Genomic DNA, 11,828 nt, shown 5'->3' on the forward strand with positions numbered 1-11,828 from the left:
GCCATGTCACGGCCCATCCCGGGGCGTTACCTAGGGTAATGAGCGAACAGCCAATCATGAGCAGACACTCCAGGCTGTGGGCAGATACGCTGCACTGTGGTGTATATAAGCAGTGCGGATTTTGGGCTCGACCCTTTTTTCCCTATGGATGGAGACAATAAAACATTGGTTGCTGCAGAAGCAACCTAGTGTCTGTGTGTCTTCTTCCCGGCGAGACGACAGCGCGGGCTACAGTTCCTCCCACATACCATGTCATCCTTTGCTTAGTCACATAAGTGACAAAGACAGCTACTGCATGGCTGCTGGACAGAGCCCAGGGAAAAGTTCCTGGCACCAAGGGAGACCAAGTCACAATCTCATGAACCTCTAGTTTAGAAATGAGCGAGCTCCAGCAAGCTGGAGACATTAAGATGAGGAAGTCATGCTGAGCACAGGCATTTAACTCTGCAGTACAGGGTCCAACCCCGAGTCGGAGACAGGCAGTTACTGCTGCATGTCACTGACTAGTAGACCTCTGGATCAGACCAAAGGTACCAGAGAAGAAATGGATGTTTCTCATAAATAAAACTGGTTACTAACAACAAAAATTCCTAACAACTATGAGCTTTCCAACTCCCCAGAGAAAAGAGCTGCTGCAGTCAAATATAAAACAGAAAAAAAATCAGTGTATTCAGGAAATGCTTGCCCTCCATGATCACCACAGTAGCCAAGATGATGATGTCAACTCAAGCAGGTATCCATATGAGTACATTAAGAATGTGCTATGTAAACCTAATAAAACAGTATACCACTCAGCCTTTAAAAATAAAATTCTGTCACATATGGCGATGCAGATGAACCCAGGAAATCTTACATTAAGTGAAATAAGCCAGGCATAGAAAAACAAATGTTAAAAAAAAGAAAGAAAGAAAGAAATGACCCATGTTCTGACCTATAAGCAGAATCTAAAGAAATTCAGAATCCACAAAGGCAGAGAATGGAATGGTAAGCACACAGTCTGGCATGAGGGAGCTGAGGTGATGCTGTTCAAAGAACAAAACAGTTTCAAAAGGCGGTCTTGGGCACTGTGGTGTTATGGTTAAGAAAACCACAAGTACACATGAAAATAGCTAAGGGAGATTTAAATGTTCTGAATACAAAACAAAATATGCACATAGTGTAATAGATATGTTAGCTAGGTAGATTAGTCCATTTTCTACAATGATGCGTACTTCAAAATATGTTTAAATGATAATATTATTTTCAATTAAAAATAAATACATTAACCCAGCACTCGGGAGGCAGAGGCAGGAGGATCTCTGAGATCGAGGCAAGCCTGTTCTAGAGAGTGAGTTCCAGTCAGCCAGGGCTACACAGAGAAATCCTGTCTCAAACAAATCATAAACACAGCAAGACTATATATCACAGTTCAGAAACCCAGAAGCCCTAAAAGTGTCAGCAAGGCCATCTAGAACCTCTCTTCAGAGGATCTATGGGAACTCCATGTGAGGTCATGCAGGTACTCTGTTGTGAGTGTACCACTCAGACTCCAGCCTCTACAGTGATATGACACTCAGCCCCGGTGCCAAATCTCCCTCTGTCCCCATCATCAAAGGCACTTGGAATGGAAATTAGGTTCACCCAGATAACACAAGACAATATTTTCATCTCAAAATGCTTAATTACACAAGCCCCCAGATTCTGCCTCCAAATATGGCAAGATTTGCCAATTCCAGAGTAGACACAGAGGAAACTGGTCAAGGGGACAAGGCAAAGGGTGCCCTGCAAACTGTCTGGTCCTATGCAGTAGAGACTCAACTCCAGTCAGACAAAGGGTGCCCTGCAAACTGTCTGGTCCTGTGCAGTAGAGACTCAACTCCAGTCAGACAAAGGCCTTCCTTTGTAACTTGGAATCATCTGAATTGTCTGGCTCTTATTTTCATACGATCTAACCATACGTGAAAATTTAAAGACAATGTAAACAAAGGGACAATTATGGAAGTTATGTCCACAGAGTCATGTTGAAGTTCCTAATTTTACAGGTATCTTGGGATATACAAACATACACATATACACTCCTAGGTCTTACCACACCTCATCGATCACAACGGGCTCATCAAGCTATAAACAAGTCTTACAGACATGGAATCCACAACTCTGAAACAATTCTTGAAAAAATACTGAGATATCATTTCTAACATAATGGATTCGTAGGTAGAAAAACCAGTTTTGGAGATAGAGAGGGAGCATACATTTGGTGACGTCTTTATCACTAAGCAAAAGAAAGCTGGTTTGAGCAGAAGACAGGGCTTTAGAAGGACACATACCCATCTTTGGTCTGGTCCACCACACCACTTAAAAGTTCCACAGTCTTCGGGTTGGGCTGGCTTTCTCCAAAAATATTTAAATACCGAGCGACAAAGTCATGAGGAGACATAAAAAAATCACCATTTTTTTCAATGCTCGCATACTGTCAAAAGAGGAGAGAAGAGGTAAGGTTATTTAACATCTCTGATTCTTAAACGTATATAACCACTCAACCAATAGTGAAAGGCCATAACTATTCAAAAGATAAAAGTCACACAGACTACAAACGTCTTCAAAAGGAGGTTATCATCCATCATTCTAAAGAAAAAATGTAAATAGTCAAATTTTATGCTCATCCGAAGCTCTCCACAATGGCTTTTGGGGGACGTGGGGCAATGCCTGATAACAGTTTTCGTTGTTATGACTTGGAGAAAGGGAATGTTACTAGCAAATATAAAATAATGCCCTACAGATATCTCATTAGGAAGCCCAGGTTACCTCAACCTCAAGACCTCCCTACCTCAGTCCCCCAATACGATTACAGGCATGTGCACTAAGCTTAAAGATGGGTCCTTTCTAAAGTGAGATCAATTGTGAGGCATTAATATCCTTCCATAGAGCCTGCGGTGAACGTCAGCACCTAGGCCTTGCATTCCTGGGTAACAAAGCCCAATTCAATGCAAAGAGCAAAACAAAACTGATGTTCAGCCAACCTGAAGCAGTCAAAGCGGCCTCTAACTCTGGTTTTCTATTTTAGCCAGTCAAATGTCTTTTCTTGATTTCGGCTCCTAGCAAGCAGTTTATAGATGTGGAGCCCCGGATGGCTTGAGGTCAGATGCTACCCAATTCCTAAGTCCAGAGCTACTCAAACAACTCTCTCCAATGCTTCCGGTCCCTGAGAAAAGAAGACAAAGTGGGCTGACGAGCTGATGGAGCCACGGGCATCCTCTGTGATGTTGGAAGCTGCCGTAGTTATATCCTCTCAGCATTCCACAGGGGCTCACTAGCATGGGGCTCCCTTCATGGGGTTTTAGGACTCCGTCCACCTAAGGCAAGAAGGACCTAGCTGTTTCTTGTTTCTGGGGACACCCAGCTTGTGGGAAATGCTGAAAATAAACATGGGGATATGACTTCCTCAGTGAGGAGAATCAGACCTCCTGACTCCCAAGATAACAGAGAGGAGGGTAAGATAGCTGAGGACGGGGATGACTAAGGGAACAGAATCACACTGGCATCAGAATGATGAGGGGCACAGTGTAATGGGGAGCAATACCAGGCATTAGAGGCTTGCGGGGTATGGCTGTACTTGGTACCACCTGAACGTATTGAGAATTAAATGAAGTTTTCCGGGCTCCGATGCTTCATGTGCAGAATGGGTATAATAATATTACCAGCCCCATCTGGCTGATGCATGAAGCAAATGAAATAATAATAATATAAACTATGAACAATGCCCAGAATATAATAAGCACACTTCTGGTTTTGCATTTTTATTACATATATATATGCATGCATCTACTTATTATGCACACGCCATAACACTCATGGGGAGATCAGAGGACAACTTGTGCAAGTCTGTTGTCTCCTTTCGACCATGTGAGTTGGGGCATGGAACTCAGTCTGTGACTTAGTGGCAAGCACCTTTACCAGCCGAGCTACGCTGCCGGTCCATGTTTTTGCTTTTCTCTTCTTTTTCTTTTCTTCTTCTTCTTTTTTTTTTTGATTTATTTATTTATTATATGTAAGTACACTGTAGCTGTCTGTCTTCAGACACCCCAGAAGAGGGCATCAGATCTCAGATGGTTGTGAGCCACCATGTGGTGGCTGGGATTTGAACTCAGGACCTTCATAAGAGTAGTCAGTGCTCTTAACCACTGAGCCATCTCTCCAGCCCGCTTTTGCTTTTCTAATTCATTTCTTTAACCCACAGTTTCATTGAGTGAGATCTGCTGCTGGTATCAAACCAGGTCAATGATTGTTTTCTTTCATCACTAGCAACCTGGCCCTGGGCACTGCCTAATGGAAGCCATGGCAAAATGCTAGGATACTATCTTCTAAGTATGTTTCACAGATAACAGTAAAAAGCCGACAGCCCAGTGATGCTGCCATCCTTCACTGACACTTACTTCACTTTGCAGGGGATTTACAGAAGAAAGAATTCAATTTTTTTTCCCTAAATGAGGACAAACAAGTTTGAAGTGGAAGTGGCAAGTCACCGCTAATGATAGCAATCCTATGGTTGGTTATACCGAGGTTTCCCTATGATAGTGATTAATTTACCTTAGAACACAATTTAACTTTTCTCCTGCTGGTACACATTTAGATTATTTCCAGCCTGGGTTATTTTGTACGAAAACCTAAGATAGCCGTTCTTATATATAACATTTGTCCCAATTCCTATTTTCAAAAACCAGACTCCCCGAAAGAAGAAATTGTTGAGTTAAAGGACAGGAACCTTCAGATGGGCATCACTTATTATCATGCTGTTCTCCAGAAACGATTGTACCAATCGCTCTGCCACCCACAGCGCCAGAACGCGCTCTCGCCCCTTCCGGGGTCACATTTGTTTCAAATTCTTTTCTGGTTTGACATTTTTATGAAATTGAGTCTAGAGGGCTTTCTTTTTTCCTTTGCAAATCCTTCCATTGCTTTCCTGACCTTAGAAACCCAGTCCTTTCTCATCTCAAGAAGAAATACCAACACAATTTGTCTCCTGACTTTTGACCAGATCCATGTTTAGCATTAGGCTCCAGAACATGCAAGCTCTGCTTCTGTGTGTGTTCTGACATGCGAATATTCTGACTTTTCCCAGCCAATCTATTGGCTCCTCCAGGCCCACAAACCACGTCTTCCTCTCACCCTACCCTGCTCTTTAGGATGCAGGTTTTTCACTAATAAATTATGAGATAATCACCAGGAGAAACAGTGAGAAGTAGTTTCCACCTGCAGCTTCAGTTCTCAGAGGCTGGAATGGCTTCCTGGGGCCAGAGTGTACACTCAGGAATGCCAGGCACGGCACCAAGAATGTGTCATGGACTAGCAGCTCTGATCAGTGGGAGCTAGTCCAAGACCACCGTATCTTATTGACCTGTCTGTCCTTGCAAGATAGCAATGGTTCTTACTTGCTACAACTGCAAGGAGGGCCCTGTCAAGACAGGACTTTTTTGGCTGTGTTCTCTCTCACCGTTGTTTCCTCAGATTCCCAGACTGCTGCCTGTCTGTGAGCCCTGCTCGAGAAATACTTTTTGAATGAATGAAAGGTTCAGAAGGCTATATTACTTTTCTCCTGGAGCTTTTCTTGGCCTGATGATTATCCTTTGAATTTTCGCCAAATGACCCTGGGAATCATTGTCAAGTTGTGGACCGGAAACTCAACTGTCCCTGGAAGTGCGAGATCAAGCTACGAGGAACCACGCACTACTCTCCGTACCTTGAGTTCAGAGAATCACAGACATGCATGGAAGCAAAATGTCAATGCACACAAAAATGAATTAATCTTTTTTAAAAAAATTATACTTGTGTGTATATGTATGTACATATATGTATATGTGTGTATGTATATATATATATATATATATATATGAATAAAATGACAAACCACTTAGAAAACTGCTAAGCAATGTCTAATGTAACTGTGTCTAACATAACCATAGACTTAGCAATTTCAATAAGGAAATCTCTAACAAAATGCATATGAGATATAATACCAAAAAAGTTAAAAGTAATCACAGCAACCTATCTTAGGATGATAAAAATGCATAAAAGAAAGAAAAAGAAAGAAAGGAAGAAAGGAAGGAAGGAAGAAAGAAAGAAAGAAAGAAAGAAAGAAAGGAAGGAAGAAAGGAAGGAAGGAAGAAAGAAAGAAAGAAAGAAAGGATGCAACAGCCCAGAGGTCACTCAATGACTGGATACTTAATTGACTGTCATATAAGCACACAATAAAATACAATATAGCAATAAACTAACTCACTCTACCACCTACCACACAGATGAATCTACATAAAATCAGGGTTGGAGGTAGAGGTCAATGGATGAGTGAAAACCTGTGTTGCCGGAAGCCAGCTCAGCAACCGGAGGTGCAAGAAGTACCAGAGCGAACACAGACCCCATGTCTACACTTACCATGGAGTGAAATAAAGAACTGAACTAAGGTGTCGTGAGAGAATTCAACCAGCTACCTTTGGGGGGCAGGGGGCGATGACTGACTAGCACAGGGAGCTAGGAACTTCTGGGAGCTGGTGCCATGGGCTGAGCGCTCACCCTGTAAATATCCATGGTGATGTGTTAGGATCTGTGCACCAGACTCAGACCAATTGTCATACAATCACTGAGGGATTTTTATTGCCCTCACTAGTTTAGAGGCGATAAAGAGGTCGTCTCTTAAATGACATGTTAATTTGGATGCACAATGTAGTTTTGCTCACTTTAGAACAAGCCAGTCCACCAAAGCAGGAATGACCTGCTCTGGGCTCAAGTAAACATATCAAAGGTTGTCTCTTGGACTCACGCACAGAGGCCAACTACAATAAAAGCATAACCTAGGGGTGTTGACAAAGGCAGCTTGGTTGTCCTTGAAGCAAGGAACAAGGGTCACTGCTAGAGAAGACACTCTTCTAGCTGCCACCGCTCTGGAATACCACTCAATATCTGTGGGGGTAGCCTTCAGAAGGCTTTTATAATTCTTTAAATGATCACATATCTCACCAGCTGTGGTAACACTGAGTGAGGAGAGTAGCAGACAGACTCAGAAAAGGAACCTGTCCCTGTGGTGCCCATTCTACTAGGACCAGAATCCTAGCTTGCTTTCCACTAGTTATTTTAATAAAAGCCTGTGAGTGGTGACCTGGGTCAGAACCCTTATCATCCAGCCACTCATGTTTGCCAGGAGTCATTCACTGAACCCTGGGGCTGAAAGGCAAATTCTCCTGGACACCCTTTCAGCCAGAGATTCCCTGTGCACACCAGGTCCTGTCACCTGCCAGCCTTTACCTCGACTCCCTGTTCCAAGGACAGAATAACACAAAACACGGAATAGAAGCACCCGGACTCAATGCTGTCTGTTATCATGTGTCGCTGATTAGTATACTGGGGCCACAGTACAAACAGGTCATTTTTAACATTGCAATTTTAATTTCAAATTTAAATAATTTAAAATTTAAATTAACTGACGATGCATATTACAGCACCTAAGGTGAATTATAATAAATACTGAACAAAGAAATAAGTAAAGTATATGTGAAAATGTACAAACCAACATGGCCAATATTCAGTTAAATTAAGGGCTAATCATGTCCATATTTGTTTTATAATCTTGGCAGTGGAGGCACACATCTTTAATCCCAGAACTTGGGAGGCAGTGGCAGGTAATCTCTGTGAGTCTGAGGCCGGCCTGCTCTATAGAGCGAGTTCTAGGACAGCCAGAGCTACAGGATTTTGAAACCCTGTCTGGAAAAACCAAAACCAAAACCAAAACAAACAAAACAACAACAAAAAGAACACTAGTGTAAGATAAAGGAAACCTGTAGCTAGGAGGGCAGTCAATATGGAGTGAGAGCTAGTTGGTATGGTGCTTACCTGGAAAACATGACTCAGAGTTCAATACCCAGCACCATAAAAATCAGGAAGAGACAGGAGGTTGGTGGGGTGGGAACCAATTCATGATAATGTTACTATAATAGCTAATCAGAACCAGCAACTAAATAGACAATTATTGAGAATGACTAGCTAAAGCAGCATACAACAACCATAGTTAGGAATATCATAGTTTTGAAACTTAAAGAAAAACAATTATAACTTAAAGGTATCCGTGTTATATTGGACAGAGGGCACTTTACAAGGCAGTTTTTGTATTGTTTTCCTCCTGTTAAGAAAAACAACTGAAAGAGGGAGAAAGAGGGAAAAGATAGGAGGGTGGTAGAGAAAGAAAGACATCTGGGTCTGTGCTCATATCCAAAGGCAGTTTTCTTTATGCATCTGCCTTCTGAATCTTCAACAGTGAAAAAACTGATTGTTAAAAAAAGCTTCCTGGAATGGGAACTAAATGGCTTTCTGAGTTTTCCTACAAATGTTTCCTGGTGTATGCCATGCTTCAGTTGCCAGTCCAGACCTGAAACTCCACAGACAGCTCACATCCTCCCTGCTGTGCCTGGCCCTTGCCACCTCAGAAATGAAATCGCTCTAGACTTTATCCCTAAAGATACACATCTCATACACTCCACACTCTGGAGGTACTGGTCCTCATCCCATCCTGTCTCATCTCACGTGTGTGTGTGTGTGTGTGTGTGTGTGTGTGTGTGTGTGTGTGTGTTCACCTCTGTTCTGTGATTGTACATTCAGGGCATGTACACAATAGCCATATTTACACACCCAGCCTCCTCCATTATCAAAGACTGATTAGGCTTGGCATCCTTGAGCATACCTTAATCTAGCACTTAGGAGGCAGAAGCAGGTAGAACTATGGAGTTCAAGGTCAACCTGATCTACATAGTGAGTTCCAGGATAACCCAGGCTATGAAGAGAGACCAAGTCTCAAAACAAACAAACAAAAAAAGAGACAAGTCACTTTCATCAAATACCCCTTCAAAGTATCCCTGACCTGCTCATTGCCCACTGCTCCTGCAAACCTGACCTGTGGGCTCCTGAAACAGTCTGTACTTACTCTCGGTCCTCTTCGCTTTCCCCACTTGAAACAGAGCATCCCAGCACTTGATTTAAATCACAAATCCTTTTAAATGAACATGAAGCTTCAGCAAACACCACCAGAATCAGAGATCTCCAAAAGGATCTCTCTCATGGACCCCAAGCCCATCCTCCCTGTCTTTGTCTGAAAGCCTTCAGTGGTTTCTGCCTATTTACATGCACGGCAGGCTTGCGATGATCCTCACTCCCGAACCTTCGATCACATCCTATACTGCACAGCAGTCTCATCCCATCTCCCGGCCTCCACTCAGTCCTCTTCTCTTTCCCACTGCCCCAGGAGCTGCCCCACACTCTCCCCATCAGCTTCTCCCTCCACGCAACGAAATCCTTGGAGCCTGTTTACTCCGTCTCTTCTGACTTCTGTGCTCCTGCAAACCTGACCTGTGGGCTCCTGAGACAGTCTGTACTTACTCTCGGTCCTCTTTGCTTTCCCCACTTGAAACAGAGCATCCTAGCACTTGACTTAAATCACAAATCCTTTTAAATGAACATGAAGCTTCAGCAAATCTACTATGTAAAAGAAACTTCACCATACTGAGATGGGAACCAAAACTGACTGTCTGGAGTTCAACTTCCACATCCAGGTAAAACCCTGGTGAACATCTTTCCAAGAACAGCCTTCAACGTGAGCTCCAGCCACGTTGCTTTAGCCAGGCATGTTGTAAACCAAGAACCAACATTCCAATCATTCTCTATTCAATGGCCCGCTACAGTTAAAGGTAGTTCCCTCCACACTCAGGGCACACTTCACTTCACACGTACTACTTCCTTCCTTTGTCTGGAACAAGATTCATCCCTGTCTCTATCTGATAAACACCTATTGTTTTTCCATTTCACCACAAACTTCCTTCTACATCGTTCCATAGGAAGATGTAATTGGTCTCCCATAACCTCTCTACACATTAATGTTTTGTCATACTTATCAACCGAGTCATGGCTCTGTTTTCTTACTTCCAGACAGTGAAATATTTCAGGGCAGGAGTCATAGTTTAGGCATCCTTACTAGATGCCCAACCTTTAAGAGACAACCTCAAAGCAGGGAGAGCAGGATGACTGAGTCTCCTTCTCTGGAGCGTGCAGTAACCAGCCCGAAGGGTGCCCTCTTCAGTCCTCTAGGTGTCAGCCCTCTCCCCACCTGCTCAGCTTCATGGCTCTCTCTGACCTCCAGGGTGGCCACCTCCCCCATGACCCAGACACCTAGTATCAAAGGCTCAGATAAGGCTCCTTGCCCTCCCTCCCTACCTGCAGAAGAATCCTTTCTTCTGCCTCACTCATCAGACAGGCAGCTGGTATATCTCACATGGGGTTTTTATTAGGGAGAAAAATCAAGTTACATTAACGAACAGGAAACAACAGAAGAGCCAGGTTTGCAGACTGGTAACTCTTCGTCCCTACTTAGCAGGCCCCACTTCAGCTCAGTCTCCTTTCATCCTTTCGCCACAACCATCATCTATGCTAGGCAGTAAACAAGAGAGCCTCCACATGCTGAGGCAGAGTAGATTTAGGTTGGTCCCACACGATCCAGGCCTGGTGAGGTCTACAGACCCTGTGCCAGATCCAGAATCCCTTCTACAAACTGCTGATTCAGTTTCCTTCACGTACCCACCTCCTCCCCCGCATCACCTCAAACTCTAAGCCATAAAAAAACCTCACTCAAGCCACGTAGTCTCCTATTTGGTGCCAAAGACTGAGGCGGGCTTTGAGGTCACCCTCCTAGGAATACCACCAGTGGCTGTTCAGAGACCCACACCAAGTTCCTACTTTCTCTGTGTTTCCTTGTGCCAGATGGAGCCATCTCTCCAAGCCAAAAACATTAACTTAAGGAAGACATGAATATCACCCATTTTCTTGATTTCAATCATTAGGAACCGGTTTCTACCTTACAATATTCTGTTTTGGCCCTTCTTAGCTAAAAGTAAATTTGAAAAGTGTGTGTGTGTGTGTGTGTGTGTGTGTGTGTGTGTCCAAACTTCCTTACAAATTTAACCCTCTTTCCTCCTCTGAAAACTTCTCCTATATTATCTTTTTGGGATCTTTGTCTTTCCTGCATTCGTTCTTGTTTTGTTTATTATGTACCTGTCTCTGTGCCTAAGAGAGTTTATGTGCACTACATGCCCTCAATGGCCAGGGAACTAGAGTTACAGGCAGCTTTGTGCTGCCTGATAAGCCTGGTGGGAACCAAACCTGGGTCCCCTGAAGAAGCAGTGAGCACACCTAACTCTGCTAAGGTCTGAGCCTGCTCTTCAGCCTATCTTCCCTGTATCTGCATCAGTTAAATACAAGCACGTTACTGAGTCAAGCTGAAGCAGGTCAGGTGCCAGGCAGTGCACACCAGTCAATACACTGAATCTCTACCATTTCTCCTAACTTTTCATTATGGAAATATTCAAATGCACTAAGTAGAGAAATAAAAGTGTAATAAGGCTAATATTGCATTTCAACTTTTAAGTATTTTTCCATAATACCACCTATCTCCCCCTGTCCCAAATCAGCTTTTAAGGCAGATTCTACTATCACACTGACATCTATAAACGATCCAATGTTCACTGAAAAGACAGCACTTCCATTTTTTTTTTTTTTTTTGAGATAGTCTTTATTATATAGAACTGGCTGTTCTGAAACTCACTGGCGAGCTCAGAACAGCCTTCAAAGATAACTCCAATGTCTTAGCCAGGCATGTTGCAAACCAAGCACCAACATCCCAACCATTCTCTAACCATCCTAACATGGACCACTATGCTTCCCCTTGTTCTATCTATACACCTGGTTCACTTTGATTTGCATGAGCTGTCTTTTCGATGCATACAGAAAGCCCACATATTTTGTTTCTACTGTCTTTGAAA

General features: G+C 43.2%; 1 protein-coding gene across 3 annotated transcripts in view; it reads right to left on the minus strand.

The window, feature by feature from the left end:
- Slc25a13 (solute carrier family 25 member 13) overlaps nt 1–11,828 on the minus strand; it is a 173,661-nt gene that overhangs the window by 135,032 nt on the left and 26,801 nt on the right. For all 3 annotated transcript variants that reach the window (XM_031381131.1, XM_031381132.1, XM_031381133.1), the window contains exon 3: nt 2,307–2,449. In XM_031381131.1, coding sequence (XP_031236991.1) covers nt 2,307–2,449 — 143 coding nt within the window. The remainder of the gene's footprint in view (nt 1–2,306; nt 2,450–11,828) is intronic.

The sequence above is a fragment of the Mastomys coucha genome, unplaced genomic scaffold, assembly GCF_008632895.1.
Source record: "Mastomys coucha isolate ucsf_1 unplaced genomic scaffold, UCSF_Mcou_1 pScaffold20, whole genome shotgun sequence".
Lineage (NCBI taxonomy): Eukaryota > Metazoa > Chordata > Mammalia > Rodentia > Muridae > Mastomys > Mastomys coucha.